We start from the raw sequence: 27,200 nt of genomic DNA on the forward strand, positions 1-27,200 counted from the left end.
TGTGAGAAAAATGCACTTTGGATCTAAAGCGCTGTCTTAATCCCAATTTCTCTTTGAAAGAGGAGATGCCTGGTTTGTTTGGGCACTTTTTTTGGATTTACATGTTTATTTTTATTTTCTAATTTTCTTTCTAATTTTCGTAGCCGGCAGAAGGTGAAAGTTATCCCCATTTTAATTGCATCTAACAGAAGACGATCAGAGGGCGTTAGGTATGAGTTAACAGTCAGAAACAAATGTCACTTCTGCTCCAGGTTCCATACAATGTTGATTCAACTTCGGACATCAGTAACACCGTAAAACCTTTAGTGTTAAATCTACTTCTAAATTGAAGTAGGTAACCACAAGCCAAAACCAACTAGAGGAGAGTGTGAACCAGTAAGGGGGGCTGCGGGGAGGGAAACGTGTCTTAATTTCCTCTTTAACAAATGTTCAAACAGTCAAACTTAATTTTTTTTTTTTTTAACGCGTTGAAAACAAAATGTTCCCACAAACGAGAGCGAGAACGCGAGATCAGCGTGTCTGAGGGCCCCCTCATCATCCATCACCCCACTGTGACTGTCCCTTTAAGAATATGCACTTGCAGCCATTTTCTGCTCTTTGTGTGGGGTGGATTAGCAGCGGGGCTGGTACTGAGCGAAACTAGAGCATCAATCGGCACAGAAAACGGAGGAGCAGGAACAGAATCACAAACCCAGGAATCGTCGGCTTGCCGTCGCAGACCGCGACACCGCCCGCCCGCCTGCTCGTCGCCCAGACGGACATGCAATTTTCAGGTACGTGAGAAACGGAGCGATGGATGCAGAGGAAGATGAACGGGGGTTGCTGGGGATGTGCGCTGGGTAGTGATGATGGCTGGAGACTGGAGTGGCTGTTTTTCAACACCCCCCCTCCACCACCACCTCCAAACCCCTCTCAGTTCGTATTTGCTTTCTGCTTCTTTCTCGCCGCTTACCGCTCCGTGCACGGAGGGAAAACATTAGACGGATCCCGCAGGCGGAGCGGAGATAGAGACGCGGATTTTTACGGTTACATGAACGGGACCCCTCCTCATCCTCCCACTCTCCTCTCTCTCCGTTAGCCTACATCGGCATCGTAGCTCTCACACTGAGATGGGTGGGGTGAGGAGAGGGATCCCGTGCAGCAAGTGCACTCATGAATGATGGAGCACGTAAAGGCTAAAACGACACCCTCCAGGGCTGGAAACGGCTCGAAGCGTTAAGACCGAGCGAACGGAGTCCCCCGGATGTCTCGATTGCACATTTTCTACTCCCGATCACGTTTTAAATTTGATATCGTTTCATGAATATTGCATGCAGTTGTCCCTCTGGCTTGTTCCCTCCACCCTCCTCCTCCTCCTCCTCTTCCTCGGGTTGATCTCTTCAACCACCAGGCCGTACAATGCAGATGCTTTCAGGGCCATCACACCCGGTGGATAGACGTTCAGGCCTGTGAGCAGACAAGGTTCACCTAGCCTACTTCCGTTTCATATAAACGCGTACGTGAACTAGGCTGCTGCTTTACTTTTTCTTTTTTTGTTTTTTCATCCGTCTGACTGTGAATCTGCCTCTTATGCAAACCCTCCGAGCTGTAAACAAGCTCTGGTGTAAAAAGAAAGGGGCTGCAAATACTTCTAGGCTTATTCTGGTGCATGGAAAAAATATAACTGTTTATCTAGAACAAGAAGGGTATTTTTGAGCTCTGTTTAAACAAAAAAAAAGCCATGTCTAAACATGGCTAGAAACAAACAATACTAAGAATGTTGCTGACACTCATGAGCTTTTCTTATTGATTCCAGTGGGGAAATATTTGGGCGTCATGGCAACACAAACGGGTAAAAAAAATAACAAGGAAAATAGTAAACCATAATATTGAGAACAGCTCAGTATAATTGACATTGCACGTAAAATGACTAACTGTATTAATCGTATTAATGATAATAAAAACTCTAGTGATTGTAAGAATAAAAAAACAAAATGTATAATAGCTGGTCAAACAACCAATTAGATTGCAGCGACTCATTCAATTCAGCTGTACAGATGCGTTGGTGTTAAACTTGATGAGGCTCAAACTGAGCTTAGGAATGTCAAAGAATGGAGATTTAAGTGACTTTAAACGTGTGATGATTGTTAACCCGTCACCCTACGATTCTGTATAGTTGGTATACCAGAATTTGGTGTAAAAAAAACAAAACATGAACGCATAGATTCCTCCTTCTTTGTGTCCATGCTGGCGGCGTAATGGTGCAAAGGACATTTTTTTCTGGCATAATTTAGGACACTTTGTACCCATTCAACATTGTTTAAACATCACAATCTACCTGAGTGCTTATGCTGGACATATATCTGTCCTCGAGTCACCTGATCTCCATTCCAAGTCCATGCATTTATAAAATAAATTTGCCCCTGAGTCCATATGTTATTTCAGCAGAAACGGGGCTAATTTTTGCGTTTTGACTAAAATCAAAATCAGCGTGACTTACATATTTTTTTGTCTTTAATCTAATGTAAGACTGCCGTCAAATCATCGTATTTCTGTACTCAAAGTCATCATGCATGACTGATAACGATTAGTATTAGTGATTTTAGGTAACCTGAGAAGCAAAACGGATAAGTGATATGCCACTGATATGAAAACAATCCAAATAAAAGGGAAGGGGACATGTGTGTATATATCATCGGTTGTAGTCGTTCCTGTTCCTATTGCTGCTACTGTAAATATAGCAAGTGGAACAAAAAAAAAAAAAAACTTCTGCAAAAATGACTGTGAGGATCAGGTGTTTTAATGTCACCATACCAGTTTTACTAAGTGGACCGTGACGGAAGGTAAGCTTATTTCCGTTGCTCAAGTGATGATCGGAAAACGGCAGATCACGACGACCTGGGGACGCAGCTCGTTTTTCCCGTGACAGTGGGGCATGTGAAACACCAGACCAGAGTCCTGTACCTGCTTCCACTCTGCACACCACTCAGATGTTGATGTGATGTGAGGAATCGTTTGCTGGTTTTTTCTTAAATACTCACTTCCTTTCAAGACGATGGGATCACGGTCTGCTTGGCACATGACTGTGTGTGCATATGCAGAGCTAGCCTGGAGGCGAAGCGGGGTATCCCATTAAGGGGAGTGACACTACTGGCACTGACACACTTTCTCCCAGCAAAGCAGATGACTGTCAAATAGCCAACCAGAAGATACAGTGGAGTTCCTTTCCCACCCCGACTCGTATTCAGTCTTTTTTTTTGTGTGTGTGTTACTATTTCCTTACACAATATCTTGATATAACCGTGTCAGCTTGTCTGCGGTTGAAGAAATGGTGTTACTTTTACAACACCATTTTAAACATCCATCTAGACGGTGAGATTTCTGGTTAGAAACTCGCTCTTCCCTTTGCCTGCTTTAGCCCTTCCTGCGTGATGCAGGCTGAGTTTTGTTACCAAGAGCCAGGAGGGGAATGAAGGGGCCCTTCTTCTTTTATAGGGATGTACATGCACACTGAGATTCACAGACACTCTAACTATTGAGCACAGTCTGGTATAGGGTGGGAAAGTTTATTCAGCCAAGCCAGGGTCTTAGGCTGTGTCTGTATCCCCAAGCACAGATGGGACTTTGGTATCACCGAGGCTGTTTGTCAGCTGGACAGATAGTGCCTGGAGCTAGCTGGCTGCATGATACATGCTTTAATTAGTGTAATCTGTGGATAGTTAAATATAACCTTGTAAAGTCTTAAAAAGACACTGACAGTCTCTTTTTGTTTGCGCTAAAGGGGGAGTATTTTGTAAAAACAACCTTTTTGGACTTCACGTTATATCCTCAAAAATACGCCTGGAGTCTTGCCTTGATTCTTTCATGCATGTGTGAGAAATCCATTAATCTCCCGTCGCAACCACTCAGCTGTGTAAAAACGCCTGGGTGGGGGCAAGCGCCGTCTTCGAGGACAAAGCTCCTCCTCGGAGCTGCAGTTTTCACGCTACAGAGCAGCCCTCCCCCGTGACTCCCACGCTCGGCTCCTACAGACTAGCCAGCAGCAATTAGCAAACACCCGGTGGAGCTGTGCATCAGCTGAGCTCATCACACAATCTACTTCTCAGTGCAACGCCGATAAGACGGGCTGTCAAAGGGCTCATGGAGGAGCAATGTCCTGAAGGTGGAGTTTTTAAAGAGACGGAGGCCCAATTTCAAGGCGTTAAATCACAAATCTAAATGTCTCTTAATTGATATTTGATAGTCGCACCATCCTCTAGGATGTCAATTCTCACTCCTACAGTGAGATTAGAGACTACCTTCAAAATGTGGGAGGGTGGAATGGCCTGCCCCCGCTCTTGCCCTCAACCCCACTGAACAAGTGTTGATTGATCTGGATGTCGTCCCGCAGCAGTGTGCGACCAAGCTGGTGACCAGCATGAGGAGAAGATCATCCCAAGCTGTTGACGGTCTGTGTAGATCTCCAACAGACCGCAAAGGCATTCGTTTGTGAAATGGATAAACTGTCAATTTGCTCAGACTTTAGTCGTCCAAACCAATAATCAATAGACCAATAGGACCAAGCAGAATAAGCTCGATGGTGATAACCTCGACATCAACTGTGCTCCTTTAAACTATGAAGTCACATTCACACACAGACATTTATCTTGTTTTTGTGTGATAAAAAAGATAAAATGAAGACATAGAAGTTTGCTCACATCCCTATAATGCTGGGCCTAATCTTGATGCAGATGAGCGCCTCTGTCCCACTGGTACTTGAGTGACTCAGTCATCTGGTTTTTTGGCTCTGAACCACGTGGTTTACTTTGGCGTTTTACCCTTTGTGTTTGTGAGGTCTGACAGTTTGACTTGACAGGAAACTCCACCTACCTCCCATTAGCTTCGCTTGCCGATCATTCGCAGGCGTGCACAATAAGGGCGCGACCGACAACAACGTGGGCCACAGTGTGATGTAATATTCTCGTTAAGAAACTCATCAAAAGACATTCTTGAATATTTTTCGGGTACTGTAAAAGTTGCTTGTCGGCTGACTTTGATCTTTTTTTTTTCTTTTTTTTTTCTCTTCCGCTTTTTTTTTTTTTTGTTTCTTTGTGGTTTACCTCCTGACCCTGTGGCTCTCTTTGTGCCGTCCCCGGCCTTGAATATTAAGCTGATTATCAGCACTGTCTGCTCAGTCAGGCAAAAAAAAAAAAAAACACAGTAACATGTGATAAATGTGGGATGATTGCCAGTATGACAATTTTTGTTGTTGTACTTTGGTTTTGTAGATGCTAAGAGTTAAGTATAGCTGTGTGAAGACATGGTTATATTTCCATATTTATATAATACTCAATATTTACTTTAGGTGACAGAAACGCAGCTTGCTAAGGGTTTCAAAAATAAAGAAGAAAAAACCCCCCACATTTGTCAGCGGCTCTGACGAGCTTTGTGCGATGGGTGCGTTCAAATGTCATTCACTGTCAGAGCCTCCCTCGCCTCTGTCAGATTATTGACATTTCCAGTTCCTGGCATTTTAAGAAGGACTTTCTTTGAGCGCGCGAGCCCAACGGGCAGGCAAAAAAAGGAAACGGCGAGGGGCCTCTTCCCCTTTTCTCGCTGCCCCTGCGTGTTTGCCTGGTGTTGCCGTAGAGTCAGGGAGGAAGGGGCGCAGGTGCAGGATGAACAGACAGAGCTGCAGGTCTGTGCAGAGCGTGAACGTCTCACAGAAAGGAAATGAAGCCGTCTAGACATGTCAGGGGGAAATCTTGTGTGACTGAGAAGCGTCGTCTCTGCATATCTTCAGAACGGGGATATTGTTGTCCTTTTGATCCGTCAATCAAATGCCTCCCGTCTCGTTTTAAACAGGTTGAGCAGCGGATGTGCGTTTTTATCTTTGTGTGTTTATAAAGCAATACTTAGAACTGCTGTTAAGTTGGTTTATTTCAGAAGCGCTTGGTGTCAGTAGAGCTTTTCCTTCTTTTTGTACAACGTGCCAGCGAGCACCTCTTATTTGTTTTGCTTATTTTATTTCGTAACCAAACCCCTGAGGTTTCTTGCTCTTGATTTAGATTTTTAATCATTTGCGCTTTTGATAGTCTTCCAAATATAACCTACAATTTTCCCCTTCCTTATCAGAAGGAGGATGAGACGCAGGAAGTGAACTAATCAGTAAACATTGTGGTGGATGAGAGACTTTTGACTAATTTTGATATGGATTCTAAATAGAGACAGGCTGATCAGATTGGCCAGTAGTTTCTGATCTCCACTGTTTACTAGACCTAACAATTGTCTTAGCAATCAACCAATCAGCATTTTTTATTTATTTATTTGTGTGTGTGTGTGTGTGTGTCTGTGTGTGTGTGTGTGTGCGCTCCGGAGGTCATGTGATGCCAATTTCCCTTATGTCTTTGTGCAATTACAATAAATTAAGTTTAAGTTTGATGATTAATTGATTAATCTGATAAAAAAAAAAATTGGCACGTTCTGCTGAATTTTCATTAAGCCACATAATCCTCCTTTATATGATATTAGAAAGACATTAAATGATGCAAATAAGCAACTCAGTTAAACTTTTAAATAAGAAAATTAACATTCTACTGTCTAAATTGCAACAGCATAGCATTTCTTTAGATTTGTAGCAGCGTATGGAGCTATGTGCACACCTCAACCCTTTTTGCTTGACTTAACATCAGTGCAGTTAGTCAGTTTAATCCTTTGACTGTTTTTTCTATTAACCAACTAATAACCAAATTGCGAAAGGTGATGAATTTGAACCGTTTGAAGCTAAAACTATTCCACTTGTGAAGCTCTTGATGAAACATCAAGTTTCTTTTTCTGTCTTGAATATAAAATGTATATGTTTTTTGTAGATTTGTGGGCAAATATTAAAAAAAAATTGATTCAACTTGATTTATTAATCAAAATCTACTTTCCTACCCTTTTTCCCATGAGCCATCATTATTTTTTTTTTCCATATTAGGAGCGCACTGCATGTCATGTGTGAGAGAGTAGTTGCTGTTCAACACTGTTTTACTCAGATTTTAAATTGAAGACCAGCAGATGAGAAATGGCATGTCAAATTGGCCGGAGAATCTTGTATTGGAAACTGATTGGTGCGGGTAGCATTACAAAATCACCTCTCTCTGTGTTTTTCCTAGCAAAGGCAGACTCTTACTTTTTGACAATAAAGTCACCAGAGGTTTCAGAGTGTGGAAGTTTGCTTTCTGGTGGGTGGATTTTATCCAGGTTGAATTACAATTTACAACAAAAATTGGACGAGTAAAAAAATCCCGACTGCGACGCGATGCTCCACCTGAAGTCCACCTTGACTTTACGCACTTGCTTTAAAGTACATCTGCTTCCCCAATGCAGTCCGCTCATATACCTACTGCAGTGTTTCCCTCTCAGACCTAGGTGTTGTTTGAGTGACGCCTTGTTACCATGACAACCCACGTGACGTTGGAGGATGCTCTGTCCAACGTGGACCTGCTGGAGGAGCTGCCTCTGCCGGACCAGCAGCCATGCATCGAACCTCCCCCCTCCTCCATCATGTACCAGGTACTCCCCTCGACTAGTTCTCACCCTGATCCTCCTGCTGCTTCATACCGTGTCTAACTCGACTCTGTTGTCTCCTTTTCTGCAGGCTAACTTTGACACCAACTTCGAAGACAGGAATGCCTTTGTGACCGGCATCGCCCGTTACATAGAGCAAGCCACAGTCCACTCCAGCATGGTGAGTTTAAGTGTTCTGCTTCAAAGAGAATAACATAGGGTGTCCACGCAGCCTTAAGAAGTCTGAGATTTATGTGTCTAATGTTTAGGCCTTAAAACGTCTTAAATTCATTAAGAAAATGTATGTTGGCCTTAAATTTGTTAGTCACAGGTCCTAAATTTTGTTCTGGTATGACTTTTTTTTTTTTTTTTGTGGGACTTTTCTGTTAGGTAAAAGTTTGAGTTGCACGCAAACATCTTTCTGTGACTCGAAGCGGTTGAGGCTAACGGCAACCAGCTGCTAATATACCCCAGCTAGCTAGCTTTTTTCCCTCAATCGTGGGCACAAAGCTGCATTCACAGTTTTTGTTATGCTTGATTGTAATGCAGGAAGTTCCCCCAACTATTCCTCAAATTGACAGTTTTTTTCTGACTTAAATTTCATTTAAAGTGGCATTAAAAAGTCTTAAATTTTATTTGTTGAAACCTACAGAGACCCTGTAATAACAAAAACAGGTCCTGACCTGCTGGTAGCCTTATTTCTTTACAAATATTAAAATAACTGTGCTCCACATTTAGTAGTTTCTGTTCCTGTTCACAAAGCCCTCTGTGTAAAAACGGCCTCACGCTCGTAAAGGGAGCCTTGTTTTACGTGAACCGACCATCATTTGGGACGTTTGGCCTCCTTTGCCTCATCCTGTGGCAGAACACACATGCACAAAAACACACAGACGCTCACAGAGACGCACTTCCCACTCACAAGTTGGTGAATCAGTAGTGCAACGGACCGCTAAGGCTCTCTCCCCTCCCTTCCCAATTGCCGAAAGAGTGGGGAACGTGATTTGACTAGCAACGAGGAGAGAAGTGGAGCTTTATTTAACTTTACTTGCTTGATCAGGAAGTGGAAATGAGGTTGAAGACTGTCAGGACGGGAAAACCCACGTATTTTTAAGAGAGGAAGCGATCTAACCCTGTTAAAATATTCATTACGAATGGGAACAAGTGACTCAGCTGATGGGTTTGACATAATGCCAAGTTGCTTGGTAGCTTTGCAGACAAACAGTTAAACGTAGAATCACAAAAAACAACGCATTTAGTCTGGATTTTATGTGATACGCCAACGGGATGTGGTTTATGATCGCACAGCAAATGGGAAAACTTCAGATTTCTATTTAAATAAATAAATAAGAGTATGGATATTTTTGCAAGGCAGTGTAAACAGAGACTTAACGATTTTATTTCATCAGAAGTGACTGTGTAGTTGCTTTGTATTAAATTATATTTGCTCTTTCTTTTTCTTTTTCCTCTGTTTGTGCAGAACGAGATGCTGGAGGAAGGACATGAATACGCAGTGATGCTTTACACCTGGAGAAGCTGTTCCAGAGCCATTCCCCAGGTAAGAAAAGAAAGAAAGTGAGCTCACTTCACACGATGAATCACCAGAACCACAACTGTCTGCAAAAATAAAAAAACAAAGCACATATTGCTGTGCTCAAAACATTATGAAATCATGTCGGAGAACATGCAACATGGGCGTTCACCTTTCACACTTTACACCATTTGGTGGCTGAATCAGAAACTTAGTTGCCAGCTATGATCCCTGGACTAATCTTAACATATTTTGGAAACCGAGGTTTTGAAAACCGGTGTATTATCTTCTGTTAAGAAAACACCTCAACACGGTTTACGGATACTTAAAAGATGAAAGACATTATTAAATTTGAATATGATTGTATTTTAATCACAGGGAATAAAAAAAACAAATGTAAATGTTTAAATAATGTTCATTAGAGTATAGTTTTGTTCAGTTTTTAGATTTAAAGCTAGCTGCTTACCTGAACTCTGAAGCCCAGCTTGAATAATGGCGCCATCTTGTGTGTGTTAGGTGAAATGCAACGAGCAGCCCAACAGAGTGGAGATCTATGAGAAAACGGTGGAGGTGCTGGAGCCGGAAGTGACCAAGCTCATGAAGTTCATGTACTTCCAGGTGAGTTAGAGGCTGATGTTCACATGAACCAATAAAGGACAGTGGAGTTGGCGTCGCTAATGATTTAAAGGGAAAGTGTCTCCCAAATGTATCAAAATAGTAATTAAAGAGAGTTCTTTTGAACGGATACTTTTACAGATTGATCCAGATCAGGGGTGGCCTCACCTTTTTGCAGATTTAAAAAAAAAAAAAAAAACAGCACACAAGTGTAAGCAGTTCCACACCCAAATAGGGTTTTTATCAACTGCTGGTAGCATCCGTCGTTGCCACCGAACAATAAAACGCGGCATGCCAGAAATGCAATCTGTTCTAGACAAACAGAGCACAGTAATGAAAACTAGATTGTCATAATATTGCATTCCACGCTCTCTGTGACTTTTTAGCCTCTCGGGGATGATCGTCTGTGTTGGACTCTGCTGCAGTTATTAGCATTTAAAGTGTGCATTCAGCAGCGTTGTCAATAAATGGAAAATATTGCTTTCCAAACTGTCCTTGGCAGTATAATTGTTCCGCAGACTGATATTGTGATTATGTTGCATTGTGCAGTCCTTATTTAGAGCTTGATATATTCTTAAAAGTCAATAGACTCCGTCAGTGGCTCTTTTTAGCATCAGCCTGCAGTACTGAACACAGCACTAACGGAGCTACCGCAGCCGCCGCTGCCGTTTCAAAATAAAAGCGTTATTTTTGGGATGGTGTGCAGAATTCAAACCGAATGCATGTTGAAGTTCAAACTCCCCTTCGGGACGCAGGCTGATTGGTGTCTTGTGTTTTCGCAGCGGAAAGCCATAGAGCGCTTCTGCAGCGAGGTGAAGCGTCTGTGCCACGCCGAGCGGAGGAAAGACTTCGTGTCGGAGGCCTACCTGCTCACGCTGGGGAAATTTATCAACATGTTCGCGGTGCTGGACGAACTCAAGAACATGAAGTGTAGCGTGAAGAACGATCACTCTGCCTACAAACGGTACCGTCTGACGTGTAGCTGTCTTTATGTCAGCCGTGGTTTTCCTTTCGGTTAAACCCCCCCCCCCCCAAAAAAACAAACAAAAAAAAAACAAAAACACGATGTTGTTCTCTCTTGCTGTGACTTAAGGGCAGCTCAGTTCTTGAGGAAGATGGCCGACCCTCAGTCCATCCAGGAGTCCCAGAACCTCTCCATGTTTTTAGCCAACCACAACAGGATCACTCAGGTTAGTTTATTCATCATCTTCTGGATGTTGCTTTAAAAAAAAAAAACAACTGTGGTTTTGGTGCAAAAGAAATTTTGTTGTTCAACAAGAACATAACATCTCACCAAGTATTTTTGGCCTAATTTCTAGTGGAAATATATCACTACACTTTATAAAACAAACAAACAAACAAAAAACTTAACTTACAAGACATTTTTCAACAAAATATTGGAGCTTGTTTTAAGTCCAGAATTATTTAATATCAATAAACAAAGTATTGGATCCACTGGCAGGTATTTTTCTCTTTTAACAATATTTTTGCCATGTAATAAGTGAAATAATCTCTCAGTGGAACTAGTACTTAAAAAAAAAAAATCAATATTAAGCAATTACTGATTCAAAACAAGCTGCTGTAGCTTGCTGAAAATTTACTTGCAAGTTAATTTTGTCTTATTTCCAGTATGCTAACCTTTTGGACAAAAAATACTCGGTAACATTTTGTGTTTTTGCAGAAACTTTGGGCCTACAGCGTACTCCGAATGAGGGGGGGGGAAATAAACTATCTTTATTTAAATCTGTCATAATAATAAACCGTCTGTCTGTCCTGCTAAAACTTAAACTTAATAATGTCGAAACCCACTGGCGATAGAAAGCAGATAAAGGAGGACCTCATATTTGTGCTCTGCACGGTAACAGGTCTGAAAATTAAACAGCGCTCCGCAAACCAAGTTATCCTCTGCCTCGAAACTAGAAGGAAGCAGAAAAAAGGTCTGGCGAACCTTCAGGTCCTCGCTCCTGAAGTTTATTATTTAATTCGAAAAGTTCAGGCCTGGAAAAATAAATCTATGTTAAATTAGTTTTTACTTTCCCTCCAGCCACGCTCAGCCGTACAAGAGTGGAAATAAATAGTGTCTGTTGAACAATATTTGGGATTTGGAATAATAATATCTGAATTCAATAAACTTAAGCATCGAATAAAACTTGGAGGCATGCGTAGAAATTTGGGTGAAGTGCTATAGAACATCCATGACCGCGTCGGCTCATCTTTGAGGTCAATGATGGGATGAACGAGGTTGAATGCAAGTAGGACAAGGGCAGGTAATTTATAGTTTGCTGGAAATGCAGATTCAGAAACTTCAAAATCATTCGAGAAGCCATGACAAAGTGGTACATGGGGCCCCCAGGTATCGACACGTGAACAAACACGGGTCCCTAAAAACGTTCGGGGTTTGATAAATGTCAAAATGGCAAAAGAAGGCTTAGGGTTGTGTTGCCACTCTGGGAAAGGGGAAATCTTTGACTAGGTGAGGGAAGAACAGATGGATATCTAAAAGTTTAAAAACAGCCACCTTCTGTAAGGAAACACAAAATGTATTTTAGATCTCAACTTCGCCTGAAACAAAAAAAAAAATGATATAATTCGCTAAGAGGTTCATATTTATGAGTTACTTTTCATTCTGTCCACTGGTGCCATTATGGACATATTTGACTGTGGACTGACCTCTAAGACAGCAGGACTTGCAAAACGATGCAGTGATGTCACAGAGGTCGTTTACAGGCTCCTCGAAATGAGAAACGCATCAACTTTTTGTGCTTTTTTTTTTTTTCCGTTCCCCTTTGAGTTCAATAAAATTCTTCTGCATAAGAAAAATAAATACCTGTTCTGGGAATTAGCCGTTGTTTTAGCATCTGAAGCCTTTTCTGCTGTTTTTTTTTTAATTTATTTTTTCCCCCCCATAGTGCCTGCACCAACAGCTGGAGGTGATTCCAGGTTACGAGGAGCTTCTGGCCGACATCGTCAACATCTGCGTGGACTATTACGAAAACAAAATGTATTTGACGCCCAGTGAGAAACACATGCTGCTAAAGGTACTTCTTCATCTGCTTCCAACTGGGGCTGCAACTCACCGCTATTGTAGTTCATTGACTATTATTATCGATTATTCTTTCAATTGTTTTGACGGTTAATCGGATGAAAAGAAAACGCGGCACATTTTGCACGTTTTCCCACATTTTCCAGCTCAGCCCTTTCTGCTCGACTTAACAAGCATACGGCTAATCTGATTATTTTTTTGATTATTGCCATTTTTTTAAATAATTGGATATCAAAAGATGCTTAATAGGAGATTTTTTTCTTTGTTTTACTGGATTTGAATCAGTTGGAGCTAAAACTGCCATGTGGGGATTTTTTTATTATTCTAAATGCAAGATATATGTGTCTTGTGCAGTTTTGACTTAATTACTGCTCTTAATTGCAGCCTGTTTTTCAGTCTACAGACTCCAGTAAATAATTTATCTATTACTAAATTAGTTGACAATTATTTCAATAATTGATTGATCCAATTAATTATTTCAGCCCTGTTTCGAACCTGTAACAAACATAATGAAACCATCTAATCTCAAGCCTTCTGAGGATTTTTTTTTTTTGCATTTTCAACACATCTCTTCCTAATGTTTGCCAGGTCATGGGTTTTGGCCTCTACTTGATGGACGGGAACGTCAGTAATATCTACAAATTAGATGCCAAAAAGAGGATCAACCTGAGCAAGATCGACAAGTTCTTCAAAGTAAGAATGCTTGGTGTTTTTTTTCTTTTTTTTTTTTTTTTTTTGCTTAGCTCGTCTGAGATGCAGAAACATGTCCAAATGTCTGTGTGGCAGAGGGTAAGATGTTCACTTGATGTGTTTACTCAGCTTCAAGTCGTGCCTCTGTTTGGAGACATGCAGATCGAGTTGTCACGCTACATAGAGACGAGCGCTCACTACGAAGAAAACAAGTCCAGGTAAGACCGCACCGCCGACCAAACGAGGCAAAAGTTGCAGCTTCCCGTCGGCCTCGTTCAAAAATCCCATCTGCTCTCGCTTTTCCTGAACCTTCCCCCCCCGACCCCCTACACACACACACACACACACACACACACACTTGCGCGCCCCGTGCCCAGGTGGACGTGCACCCAGAGCAGCATCTCGCCGCAGTACAACCTGTGCGAGCAGATGGTGCAGATCAGGGACGACCACATCCGCTTCATCTCGGAGTTGGCACGCTACAGCAACAGCGAGGTGGTGACGGGCTCGGGCCTGGACAGCCAGAAGTCGGACGAGGAGTACAGGGAGCTGTTCGACCTGGCTCTGAGGGGCCTGCAGCTGCTGTCCAAGTGGAGCACGCACGTCATGGAAGTCGTGAGTGAAGAACCAGGGGAGGGGGATCGATGGCGTGTTCCGCTGCAGGCAGAGAGAATCGCTTTTTTTTTTTTTTTTTTTTTTACCCAAATGTCGATATGTGTGGATTTTGAGACTTTAGCTTCGTTTTGGTGTTTTTTTTTTTTTTACCATTGATCTTTCCAGCTTTGACAAAAACACGGTTTTGTCTCCCGCAGTACTCCTGGAAGCTGGTGCATCCCACGGACAAGTTCTGCAACAAGGACTGTCCCGGCACGGCGGAGGAGTACGAGCGAGCCACGCGCTACAACTACACCAGCGAGGAGAAGTTTGCCCTGGTCGAGGTTATCGCCATGATCAAAGGGCTGCAGGTAAATGTTTGGAAATCATATCTGTAAGCCAGTCAGGGGTCTGCAACCTGCAGTTCAGGAGACACAACTGGCTCTTTGGACCTTCTGCAGCTTAGAACTGAAAAACTAAAAATGATGAAGAAAAGATTTAAAAATAGATCTCATAACACATGCATGTTTTTGCTATTTTTTCCCCCCGTGGAATGAATGCATTTAATTTCTATAACAGACCAACACTATAAGCACCAGTCATTTTTCTTTAGACCTATTTGTCTTGCTGGAAACTATGCAACTATCAACAACACAAGAAAAATGTAGCCATCAAAAATAAGAAAATGTAGCCATCATCTTTTTGAGAAAGTTTTAAGTTTTTCTTTATACGTAAGGAAAAAACGTATAAAGGGATCTGGCCCTTTTTAAACCAGATCCCTGCTATAAAAAGTGCCTTGCGAAACCATTCATCTCCATTGAATGTTTTTACAATTTGTTGAGTTGCAACCACAAAGCAACCGGTTTTGCTGGGAGCTTTTTTGCGATGCGCTGTCTTTCAAGGCATACAAACAAAAATATTACGAAAAAAACATTTTTGTTTGTCCTCTCTGAGTAGATCTTTCGTAAAAACCAGCTGTCACATACAAGCTAATTTCACACACAAACAGCTGGTATTCTGCATGTTTCAGTTTAATTCTTAATTAAAATCAAAGCATTACTCTGTGTCTTGTACTGTGCAGGTTCTGATGGGTCGCATGGAGTCCGTCTTCAACCAGGCCATCAGGAACACAATCTACGCGGCTCTGCAGGACTTCGCTCAGGTCACCCTCAGGGAGCCTCTGCGCCAGGCCGTACGCAAGAAGAAGAATGTTCTCATCAGGTTCCTGAAAAACGACAAAATCAATACCTCTTCTAATGTCGCCGAACAATAATTCAGCAAAGAAACCGTTCTACCTGCACCAATTCCTTTTTTTTTATTTTTTCCTCTTCTCCGTAGTGTCCTGCAGGCCATTCGAAAGACTGTCTGTGACTGGGAGGGAGGAAGAGAGCCTCCAAACGACCCCTGCCTGAGGGGAGAGAAAGACCCAAAGGGAGGTTTTGACATCAAGGTGCCTCGTCGAGCAGTGGGACCCTCCAGTACACAGGTAAAGAAGATTCGTCCCTATTAATTTATTTGGAACGTCTTTATCTGCTGGCTCTACCCTACGATGAGACAAAGTATTCTCAAAAGATCAGTAGGATGTAGGATGTCACTTGCTAGATTATTCTTGGCCCAATTTGGGAATTCCTCAAAGAACTGCATGGCAGAAGACAAAACGAGCTTTTTCTCTAAATCAAGAGGGAAAAAAAACATAGTTGGACATATTTTTAAAAAATGTGTGTTTATTTATTTTAATTTTTTGCAGCTCTACATGGTACGCACCATGCTGGAGTCATTAATAGCTGACAAGAGTGGATCTAAGAAAACTCTTCGCAGCAGCCTTGACGGACCCATCGTGGTGGCCATAGAGGACTTCCACAAGCATTCCTTCTTCTTCACACACTTGCTGAACTTCAGCGGTGAGTTAAAGCACAGTATGGACATTATTTCAGGTCATATATTCTTTTATATTTTTGACAAAGTTCCCGCCAAAAGTTTTTTTTTTTTCGGCCAGCATTTAGTAACCCCTCTCTGTTCTGTCGTCAGAGGCCCTGCAGCAGTGCTGCGACCTCTCCCAGCTGTGGTTCAGGGAGTTCTTCCTGGAGCTCACCATGGGCCGCAGAATCCAGTTCCCCATCGAGATGTCCATGCCCTGGATCCTGACCGACCACATCCTGGAGACCAAGGAGCCCTCCATGATGGAGTAAGACGAGCTCACTGTTGCACTCAGCCTCAGCCTGTCCTTTGGAAGTGAGCCGGTAATAACAACTTCAACTCCTTCCTCTTCTAGATACGTTCTGTATCCTCTGGACTTGTACAACGACAGTGGCTACTACGCTCTGACCAAGTTCAAGAAGCAGTTCCTGTACGACGAAATCGAAGCTGAGGTAAGGGACAACGGCAAAAAGAGCTAAATCCAGACAAGTCGGTCAAGACTCCAAACGTTCACTGACTGTTGCCTCTTCTTAGGTAAACCTCTGCTTTGATCAGTTTGTGTACAAGTTGGCAGACCAGATATTTGCCTACTACAAAGCAATGGCCGGAAGGTATTATCAACAGCACTTCCTAAAGATCCGACAATCTTTGTAGGCTTCCCCTAAATACATTTAGGTCTTCTCCACAGTGTCCTCCTAGACAAGCGCTTCAGGGCGGAGTGTAAAAACTACGGCGTCATCATTCCGTACCCGCCGTCGAACCGCTACGAGACACTGCTCAAGCAGAGACACGTGCAGGTACACGGAAAACCAAAGATGCTTTGCTCTCACGTCGGTGGACCCGATTTACCGGTTTGACTGTGCATCTTTCAGCTTTTGGGTCGATCGATTGATCTGAACCGCCTGATCACCCAGAGGATCTCAGCCGCCATGTACAAGTCGCTAGACCATGCCATCAGCCGCTTTGAGAGTGAGGACCTCACATCCATAGTGGTAAGAACGCTGAGAGAAGTTTGCTCGTTGCTCCTCTTGCATCATGCCTTCTCACGCCGCTCCCGTAACACCTGGCCAGGAGTTGGAGTGGCTGCTGGAGATCAACAGGCTGACCCACCGGCTGCTGTCCAAGCACATGACCCTGGACAGCTTCGACGCCATGTTCCGCGAGGCCAACCACAACGTTTCGGCCCCCTACGGACGAATCACGCTCCACGTCTTCTGGGAGCTCAACTTTGATTTCCTCCCGAACTACTGCTACAACGGATCCACGAACCGGTCGGTTTACTCGTAGATCTCTTCAGATTTCTTATTGGCTTCCACCTCTCGGTGTTTAACTTTTTTTCCCCCTCTCCTCTCAGCTTTGTACGCACAGCTATTCCCTTCACCCAGGAGCCTCAAAGAGACAAGCCAGCCAATGTGCAGCCTTATTACCTGTATGGGTCCAAGGTAGGTTGACGTTCCGTTTTGTTTTGGCTGCGTTTAGAAGAAACTAGCTGAGACTTACATTGTCTTTTGTCTCTCTCTTTCTTTGCTTTTTTCCTCAGCCTCTGAACATTGCCTACTCCCACATATACAGCTCCTATAGAAACTTTGTCGGCCCGCCTCATTTTAAGACCATCTGCCGCCTCCTTGGTTACCAAGGCATCGCTGTGGTGATGGAGGAGCTACTCAAGATTGTCAAAAGCCTGGTATTTTATCTTAATTGTTTTTTTTTCTCCACACTTACAAACACATCTCTTCCCCCTCAATGTTCTGGGTTCTAAAACTTATTACTCTCTCTTCTTTCTGTGCACTCTCTCCATTCGTTTGCCTGACGTCGTCTATAAATCTCCTCTTGTCACTTTGCAGTTACAGGGCACCATCCTGCAATATGTAAAAACTTTGATAGAAGTCATGCCCAAGATCTGCCGTCTGCCACGCCATGAGTACGGCTCCCCAGGTGAGCTGAATTAGCTGCAGCCAGTGGGGCGGTTTTTGATGAGGGCGATGTGGCTCGCCGTCCAGGGCACCACCCCATCAGGGGGAGGCGTGTGCGCTTGCTTGTCAACAGGGAGTGGGACTCTGTGTCGTCACAGACACAACTTCAGTTTTATGAAAACTTTCTTAAACAGATTGTTTGCGGCGGACAATTACAAAAATTTAAAAAAAAGAAAAAGAAAGTTTTATCCTTAGTTTCTTTCCACAGCAAAATTGAATAATTTGTTGCATAACTACAACTTTGCACACCCGCAAGTATTCCCAAGTGTCAGAGGTAAACAAACTTCAAATAAGCAATGAAAACGGGACGCTTTAAAGCTTTATAAATCTAATGCATGGTTTTCTTGTGAAACGTGCGGCCAGTGAATGGAAGCAGCTGAAAGTCTTAATTTTCTACATATATAATAAGGTGGTTTACTGTTGAGAGTTAAATTGTATAAATGTAGTAGCGTAGTTGTCAAACGTTTATTCCAAAGGCACATGCTACTTGAACCCTATAAGGCTGTATTGTCGTCTCACTCCAACTTGTTTAGCTGTTAGACGCCACTGCAGCTAACGCTACACATATAGCAGATGATGATAGGTAAAACACTCCTGCTGCCGTCAGACGCTCTCTTGTTCACTCATGGTGTCTCATTGTCTCGGCCACCTACTTTTGCGTAACCAACATCCACAGCTACCTTGACGGTTTGGCTGCTGACGTCTCGAGAGCTAGCCGCCCCTCCCAGTGACTGGATTGTGATACGTCATCACCACACATGCGGACATCATCCAGGATGTCCCGACAAAACCCAGAACAATGTCTCTGTGATACTCTGATTTTGTAAAGACCCAAGGCCTGCCTCTGAAGTTCAAAGTGTCAGATGAATTCACTTTGAAACCTGCTTTTACAGACAGAAAAGGTTGATTGTGATCTAATCTAAATATAAGGATTTGGCCCCAAAGTATGACAGAATTTGCTGTTCAGGTGATACTCTCGTGAGACTTGGTCGCAACTTTGACAAAACATAACATCCATTGGAGTAAAAATGAATTTAGTCTTATTTGTTCAGCACAAAACCATATGCATATGCTCACTAAGAATGTGTTACTCAACATCTCCTGGTGTTACCTCTCAGTATTATTCCTGACCTGCTTCCATGTCTTTATCCAGACTTATAGTGCAGATGTCAGTCAGATGGGATTATCCGTACAAGGATTTAGTAATCTGTAGATTACTGATGTTCCTTACCTTGAGCTTCTGAACTTGAACTTACCTCTCTAAATGTGGGTCAGAACAGCCATACGAACCGGTTGACATCACCCCGATTTAACCCAGAAATACCTGATTAACAGCCGGCTGGTGAGGTTACATTACACACATCATGATTAGAAACCGTACAGTGTCGAGTAATATATGGCGCTGCAAAAAAAATCCCAAAAACATATTTTGCCCCTTAGATATTTCTTCTATTTTTCTCTTTTAGTCCCACTTCAATATTTCAGACGAAAATAAATAACGGAGACAAAGATAAATGGACCAAATTCAAAATGCAGTTTTTCAGTGGTGATTTCAGTTAAGAGAGAAAAAAAAAGTTTTCAAACAAAACCTGAAATTATCTTTAATTAGTCATAGGTTTTGATTTGGATCTGCAGGATCAACACGTCTGTTAAATAGAGCCAGCCTATAACATAAGTAGGTTAAAAGACTTGAAAAGAAAATCAATTCGCTACAACTTGATGCATAAAAAATAAAAATTCAGCAAGAGATGAATAACAAAGTAATTGAAGTATATATAATTTTGGAAGAAGTTTTGAAGCGATTTGTAAGGCTTTGGGTGTACAACACACCAAAAGTGCCACAAGTTGGACAAAAGCATAGATGAGTGAAGAGCCGTCTCAGTCTGGTAACTCATCCAGGATGTCCCGAAGGAACCCAGAACAATGTCTCTGTTCAGATCAGAGTTCATGATTTGACATTAGGAAAAAGAAATGAACAAACTGGCCATATGTGGGATGGAATCAGAGACAATTTAAAGAGCTGACTAGAAATCTTTCACAACGATATGAAAGACTCTTTTCTAAGGTGTCGCAAATCCTTCATGTCAGTTGTTACCGCCGAGTGTGGCACGACCGGGTATGGGGGTTTTTGAGGTAATTTCTTTTTCGCTCGTTTGTAATAAGTATAGAGATTGTTTTTTTGTTTTGTTTTTTTGATTTTGCAGTTTTCTGTCTATTGACATATTTGATAAACTTATCTAAAAAAAAATGTCGGTGTGACAGTAAGGCAAAAAAACAAACCAAAAAAAAGAAATGTAATACCTCTGTTAATTCTGATTTCCTAAAGGTTTCGTGAATTTATTTTCTCTCTCCTGCCATTTCAAGGCATCCTGGAGTTCTTCCACCACCAGCTCAAGGACATCATTGAATACGCCGAGCTGAAGACGGACGTCTTCCAGAGCTTGAGGGAGGTCGGGAATGCCATCCTCTTCTGCCTGCTCATCGAGCAAGCTCTGGTGAGGCCTTTCCGCCGCCGTCTCCCTCTAGCTAATCTGCTGTAACGACTTCCTCGCCTTCTCTCCCCGACCCTTCTTGTGATTACCTGCGCCGGGCGCCTGGAGGTTTCTGCTCAGTTTATAGCCTCGACTGTCTCCGTGTAAATCAAACGATGCGATCGAAAACTGTCAGGCTTGTGGGTGTGTTTAGTGTTTGATCTTTGATGATGTTTTTTTTTTTTGTCTTAAACACAACTCTATTTTTCATTACACGCTGGCAACTACTGCAGGTGGTAAGGATTTAGATTTTGTTGATATTAAAATAACATAGAGACCATTTTTGTTTAATTTTTTTTTTAATCACTTATTATTTTTTTAACATATTAATTAATTAATTTGATTCATTTTATTGCACATATACAACTTCCATCTCCAATCAGCCATGGAAAAAAAAAAGGACTGAGATTTTCATAATCTACGACAAAGTGAAAATGTTTAGGGCATGCATCACGACCTTGTTTGTCCTTGCAAACGGGCTTATAATCACAAAACTTAAAATCTCAATGTCTTTGTCTTCCATGGAGGAGGTGACTCCATTCTTCTGGTTGGTTGTTGACTCAGACTTGTGTTTTAATTCTTTGGTTTTATTTCCGAATTACCTTAAGTTTGACTCCTTTCATGCCTTGTTACTCATGTTTTTCTCAGTATGATTTCACCATTTCTGTGTGACTGCACTGACTCAGTGTGTGTGTGTGTGTGTGTGTTGCTTTGGATCACATCCGAGCGAGTCGGTTTGTTTGTGTGGGTGTCTGATTCTCATCGTTGCATGACTCTCGTCTCATCCGCTACAAGATGTCACTTTGTCGCATTTAGTTTAATTGCCGTCACTAACAATCACCTTCACTTTAGTGTTGTCGCATAACCTCACATCGAGTATCACGATAAATCATTCTATATTCATTTAGTGGTTAAAAATTGCAGCTTTTTAGGGTGTTTTCAGTATAGACTCGGTTTGACCGAGGAACAAAATTGCAACGGGTGTTAAATTTTCAGCTGGTGGGGTTCGGTTTCGCACCGCACTGTGTCAAATGAGCTGAACCAACTGAAAAACCCTGTTCACCCTCTCGCCTGTGGTGGCGCTGTCCCAAGAACCACTATAAAAAAAACAAACAAAAAACAACAACATAAAAACCTCTGAGCAAGACACTGAGTACAACACCAAAAAGTATTTATTTATTTTTTTTTACAAAATGACCTGTGCCACAAATATTGGCACCCCTGCTATCAAATGTGTACGAGTCTACTTTTGCCAAAACCGGAAACGAACAATAAGCAGAAAGTGGACAATAGCACAGGGCGTTTACGGGTAAATACAACCAAAATAAACGCGAGAGCCTGGCGCTAGCTGGAATCATAGGCTGTGGTCTTTTGCTAAAGACCGTAAAGAAATCCTAATACCTCTAAAATATGACGCCGCCACATTTTTGTTTCCATCTTGTGAAGAGGGAAGTTGCGCTCATGTCGTCTTTAGAGGTTTTCATGTCATTTTTGTCAGCAGTTCCTCTTGTAGCGCCACCGCAGGCGAGATGGAGGTCGAAAGCAAATTGCGCCAGTTGAACGTATAGTAAATGTTTCAATGTTGGTCCCCAATCAAAACGAGTCTGCCCTCATGAAAACGCCCTTAGTCTCTTATGGCCTTTCACAAAGATAAAACTAGAGAAGAGCAATTTGGACTTGCAATTCTGTCTGTGTGTTTTCAATAAAAAGTATTTCAAGAAAATAATCAGTCATTTTGGCATTACATCGGTCACTGCACAGAGATACAAACTCGTAATTCTCTAAAAATAAAGCATATACATTATCAAATAGCCTGACTGCAGAGACATGAGTTATTGAAAAAAAAATGTCCACATGTAGTATATATTAATAATTTAGTTAAACTAAAATACATTAAAAAAAAAGTTGGCTGTCTGGATGCAGGGTAAGGCTGTCAGTAAAGCAAAGTGAGTTTAATTTGTGGCTTAAAAGTTTCCCGTTACATTTTGCTTGACCCTTAGTCCCAGGAGGAAGTGTGTGACCTGCTTCATGCCGCCCCCTTCCAGAACATTCTTCCCAGAGTCTACATCAAAGGTAGACTGAACTTCGGATGGCTCACGGTTTCCAAATTTTGGGAGATTACTCCTGCAGTGTGTGGCTGCCCACTCGGAGCTCTGCTGGTTCTGTAACTGTCCGGTTCTCTGTGACACGCAGAGGGAGAGCGACTGGAGGTGAGGATGAAGAGGCTGGAAGCGAAGTACGCGCCTCTCCACCTTGTGCCTCTCATCGAGAGGCTGGGAACTCCTCAGGTCAGTGTAATCCCTTTATGGCTGCGCTGAAACTAAATAAGTTTTATCTATCTATTTTTTTTTCTACAAATATGTGAATTTCCATCCATTTTTTAGAAATAAAAAACCCAAAACAAAAAACGTGTTCTTCGCTTTTTAAACTCCAGCAAATAGCCATCGCGAGGGAGGGGGACCTGCTGACCAAAGAGCGCCTCTGCTGCGGCCTCTCCATGTTCGAGGTCATCCTGACGCGCATTCGCAGCTTCCTGCAGGACGCCGTGTGGCGCGGGCCCCCGCCCACCAACGGCGTGATGCACGTGGACGAGTGCATGGAGTTCCATCGCCTGTGGAGCGCCATGCAGTTCGTCTACTGCATCCCCGTCGGCACGCACGAGTTCACAGCGGAGTGAGTAGCATCTGGCCGACATCTGCGCGGCACTTTGAAGAGTTTTGCTTCCAGGTGGGAGCTGTCAGGAGCGCAAGCTGCTAATTGTGATAATGTGAAGGAACTTTTAACGGTAGAAGTTGTTGCAATAAAGAGTAAGGGCCTGGTTTTTCACGCTGACATGGCAGTCGGCCTGCTGTTTGTACACAAAGCAGGAGCAGAGGTCCAGACAACATCTTCTGTTTGGAAGAAAAGGCTCTGATAATAGTGTCTACATAAATTGTTTAAAATCTATATTACTTTTTTTTTATTACATTTTTTTTTAATTACATTTAATTACATTTGTTTTTCTTTTTCATGATATGTCTTGATATAATTCTTCAGTTAGATTTTAGCTGGATATCTTCATTGCTCCAGAAGTGGGATTTCGTTTTAACAAGCTGTCTTCTTGCTCCGCCAAATCCTGTGACGGTTACAACAACATCTTGTCTCTAAAAAAAGAAAGCACACTTGTATTTTTTTGAAGATGTAAAAAAAAAAAAAAAAAAACAGCTTAAATTTATAATAAGTTAACCTGGAACTTTTAAACCCAACTATGTTAGCTGTGAAGCAGTGTGTTGCTGTATGTTGAGAGAACATGCTTCTGCTATACGATTAAGAATGTAACACTTTTTTGCTTAGCTTTATAAAACCGAGGTGGTCCGAAGAAGCTTTTTGCATGGCACTCATTAACTCAGACTAATAGTCTAAGCACTGGTATGTTGCTCTGTAATCTAAATGATACCAGACATCCTTAACTACTGCGATTAAAATGTCTGTCCTTGTACAAAGAGCTCCAGCTCCCCAGATGGTGAACTACTATAACAAACCATCTGGCGTGCCAGGTTAGGAAGACGGGTCTCAGGCTGTGCTGAGAATGAGTGTTTTTAGAGCCACTTTTGTTTTTGATGCATTTTTCCTCCTTCTTTCCTTCAGTTATGTGCTTTCTTTGGTCTGTTTTGTCAGATAGAGAAAGTAAAGTACTGACTGATGCGCATCAGAGAGCGGATCAGCCCGAGGCGAGCGGATGTGTTCAAACAGGCCTTCGAAAATCCGTTCAGACCGGTCAATGCAGAAATGCCGGCGAAATATTTTTATTCATAGGCCACTGTCAGGCTCAGAGGCGAGATACTGTTAACACGGTTTGCACCCACTCGGGGTCGCACTGGTTTGCGGAAAACTCATCTTGTGTTTTGCGTGCGCCTTTCCCTTGCAGGCAGTGCTTCGGGGACGGGCTGAACTGGGCGGGCTGCGCCATCATTGTGCTGCTCGGACAGCAGCGCCGCTTCGACCTCTTCGACTTCTGCTACCACCTGCTCAAAGTCCAGAGGCAGGACGGCAAAGACGAGATCATCAAGAATGTGGTGAGTGCGCGCCGTCCACGGCGTTGGAGGGGGGCATGGAAATGCACACTGTACTTTTCAGATTTTATTAGTTGGAATTTTTTTTTATTTCATGTGTCCTTTACAATTCTCTTCACTATTATTCTCCTCGTAGTTGTGATGTATCACGTAAAATTGCAAACATAAAATAAAATTCCCCGCCTTGTAATGGGGTTTGCAAATCATTAAACCACCAAAGAGTAATTTTAGCTGCCTGGGATTCCTACTTAATAGCTGTGTTATAAATTATGCTGTATTATAAAAGAAAAACAGTGAGAATGTTTTTTTTTTTTTTCTTGTCTTAATGTTGGTAACCTTCAGCTTTTTTATAATAACAACAGAGAAGACGTGCAAGAGATCAGCATCTTAGTAACACGTAGGCAAATGTTCTTAACTTCCTTCACATTAGCTTTAGCATCTTACATTAGCGATTAGCCCTGCTGGCATTACATCGCCGTCAGTCTCCACGTGTCTACAGATACTTACCTTAATTTTATTTCCAAGGCTGCCAGAATTTCCAAATCTAGCCTGAACCGCTCAGAACATAAAAAGAGCAACTTTTACAGCCTTCCTGTTACTTGATCAAAGTATTGCTCTCTCTCTCACCCTCTTGAAGCCTGACTTATAGCTTGATATGTCTGAGGAAATCCAGTTTTACTTTTAAAAAACTTATTTCATCTCTGCGTTTCCTCTGACTTCATATTTAAACACCTAGCGAATTCTCAAAAACATTTAACTTGGATTGTAAAAAAAAAAGATATGTAGTTTTTGAAAATCCTCCAATTTTCCCCCATTATTAGTGACGAAAAGCAAAAAAAAAATTCCAAGGGATATAAAAATGCTTTATTAATCAAGACCACCACTTGTGCTTCATTGTTTTCCTCTGCAGCCACTGAAGAAGATGGCAGACCGCATCAGAAAGTACCAGATCCTCAACAATGAGATATTCGCCATCCTCAACAAGTACATGAAGGCGGTGGAGACGGACAGCTCCACTGTGGAACACGTTCGCTGTTTCCAGCCCCCTATACACCAGTCCCTAGCTACCACCTGTTGAAAAGGAAGAGCCTTGAAAAGATAGTGCACACACAGACATACTCTAAAAACATACTCTCTCGCATACGCACCGACACACACGCATACATTCCCTCCTTTAGCTGTGATGCTAATCTCTGCCTCGCCGCAGCAGCTTTAAGAATCCACTGACAAATCCATCTGTTTAAGTTAAAATGCGACTGTCTTTACGTGCTGAGGTGAAGTGGACCAGAGCAGAGGTTGAACTGTACATTCGCATCTTTTTAATTTTTTTATTTAATTTTAGGTTCATTTTTTTTGCGTGGCTCTCGCTCTCGGATTCATGCATGCCTTCTGTTATTTCAGCTGCTGAGTTTTGCATTGGACCACCGACGTATTGGATGGATTAAAGTAAAAAAATAAATAAATGAACTGAATCTGAAACAAAAAGAAAATCTGCAATGAAATTTAAACGCAGTGCTTATTAAAACTAGATTGCTGAACTAAACCGGTTTTTATCCATTCGCTCATCTGTCTGCGTCCGTCTCACGGTGTCTACCGGGATTGTTCTGATCGACCCAATCATTACTCCTTTCACACTTTGCCTGCCTTCTTTGATTTGCAGTATTCACCTTTGCCTCCTAACAATCCAGCTTTGTTTGCTGCAAGTTTCACTGTAAAATTTCACTGTTTGGAGAAAAAAAAGAAAAAGAAAAGTGAAGTGTTGAGTGTCGTAATAGTCCTTGTTTTAAAACTGTTATTAATATTTTTAGTTGACACATTCTTGGTATAATACTTGCCTATCTGCTATTGACTGGAAACCTCAATTGTTATTTTAACCCCTTCCTTTGTTAGTCGGAAAGATTTTTTTATATTCTGTAAATGAACTTGGTGATATTATTTGCAATTTTGAAAAGAGATATTCATCTGAAAAAAAAAAAAAGGTTTGTGTTTTTTTAATGAAAAATTACTGAAGAAACAAGACCAGATAAATACCTCGAGGCTGTATGAAAATCAACCTGTTTTAAGTGTGAGTGGATGAGCAGACGCATTAAATACTCTGTTACATTAAAGGAAAAAAAAAATCTTAACTAAAACTGAATTAAAGGGCAGTCTTCTATATAGAGTCAGTATTTACTATTGTTGAACTTTTGGTTTACCTTAGCAGTGTTATTAAAATATGCAAATTCCCACTTTTGTTTCATATAAAGGAAATAAGACAAATGATTCAGAACGACCACTTCTCAAACAGCCATGTGATCTGATTCTGCTCCGTTTTGACAGAAGAAAGTTTCTTTTGTAAAAGCCAGTGTCTTTTTATTCTATTTATTCAACTTATTGTTCATTTAAAGGTTAATCTAGTTAAAAATTAAGGTACCAATGTATCATGTCTAAACTTCAGCATGGCAGATGTAATTTATTGTCATCGGTGGCTCCATTTGTGACATGAGGCTTTGTTTATGATATGGTTGTACAAGTGAAAATGTTTTGAAGTAAAACGACAACAAAAAAAAATTGATAAAGGAATATAAAGTGTACAACAATGGTCCTGCAAAGGATTTGAACTTATGTTGTATTTCCATGAAATAAAAATGTTTAACTTAAGCTATCTTTAAGTGTGCTTTGTTATTCTGTATGGCTTTACATGTCAGAAAATATGACACTGACATTTGTCTTTGCTTTGGAAAAATGTTGAGACAAATTTAATTTGTG

General features: G+C 41.8%; 1 protein-coding gene across 2 annotated transcripts; it reads left to right on the forward strand.

Annotated features, from left to right (window-relative positions):
• The first annotated feature begins 55 nt into the window (after window positions 1-55).
• cyfip2 (cytoplasmic FMR1 interacting protein 2) lies at window positions 56-27,092 on the forward strand. Of its 2 annotated transcripts, none has more exons than XM_015004314.2 (30): window positions 56-773; window positions 7,366-7,515; window positions 7,601-7,690; window positions 8,987-9,064; window positions 9,554-9,655; window positions 10,435-10,616; window positions 10,746-10,842; window positions 12,562-12,690; window positions 13,284-13,388; window positions 13,515-13,603; window positions 13,763-14,000; window positions 14,198-14,350; window positions 15,061-15,200; window positions 15,318-15,465; window positions 15,727-15,880; window positions 16,008-16,164; window positions 16,252-16,348; window positions 16,431-16,507; window positions 16,585-16,693; window positions 16,769-16,888; window positions 16,968-17,167; window positions 17,251-17,338; window positions 17,437-17,580; window positions 17,741-17,831; window positions 20,234-20,364; window positions 22,401-22,473; window positions 22,594-22,688; window positions 22,835-23,073; window positions 24,308-24,455; window positions 25,363-27,092. In XM_015004314.2, the coding sequence occupies exons 2-30, from the start codon at window positions 7,399-7,401 to the stop codon at window positions 25,528-25,530; spliced, it is 3,759 nt and encodes a 1,252-aa protein (XP_014859800.1). In that variant the 5' UTR covers window positions 56-773; window positions 7,366-7,398; the 3' UTR covers window positions 25,531-27,092. The 2 variants fall into 2 exon arrangements, with proteins under 2 accessions (XP_014859800.1, XP_087865867.1); XM_088009741.1 differs by lacking the exon at window positions 56-773 and adding an exon at window positions 4,717-5,823.
• Window positions 27,093-27,200: the final 108 nt, after the last annotated feature.

Source organism: Poecilia mexicana, unplaced genomic scaffold (genome assembly GCF_051168715.1).
Source record: "Poecilia mexicana isolate PSO_F unplaced genomic scaffold, ASM5116871v1 scaffold_10, whole genome shotgun sequence".
NCBI classification, from domain to species: Eukaryota; Metazoa; Chordata; class Actinopteri; order Cyprinodontiformes; family Poeciliidae; genus Poecilia; species Poecilia mexicana.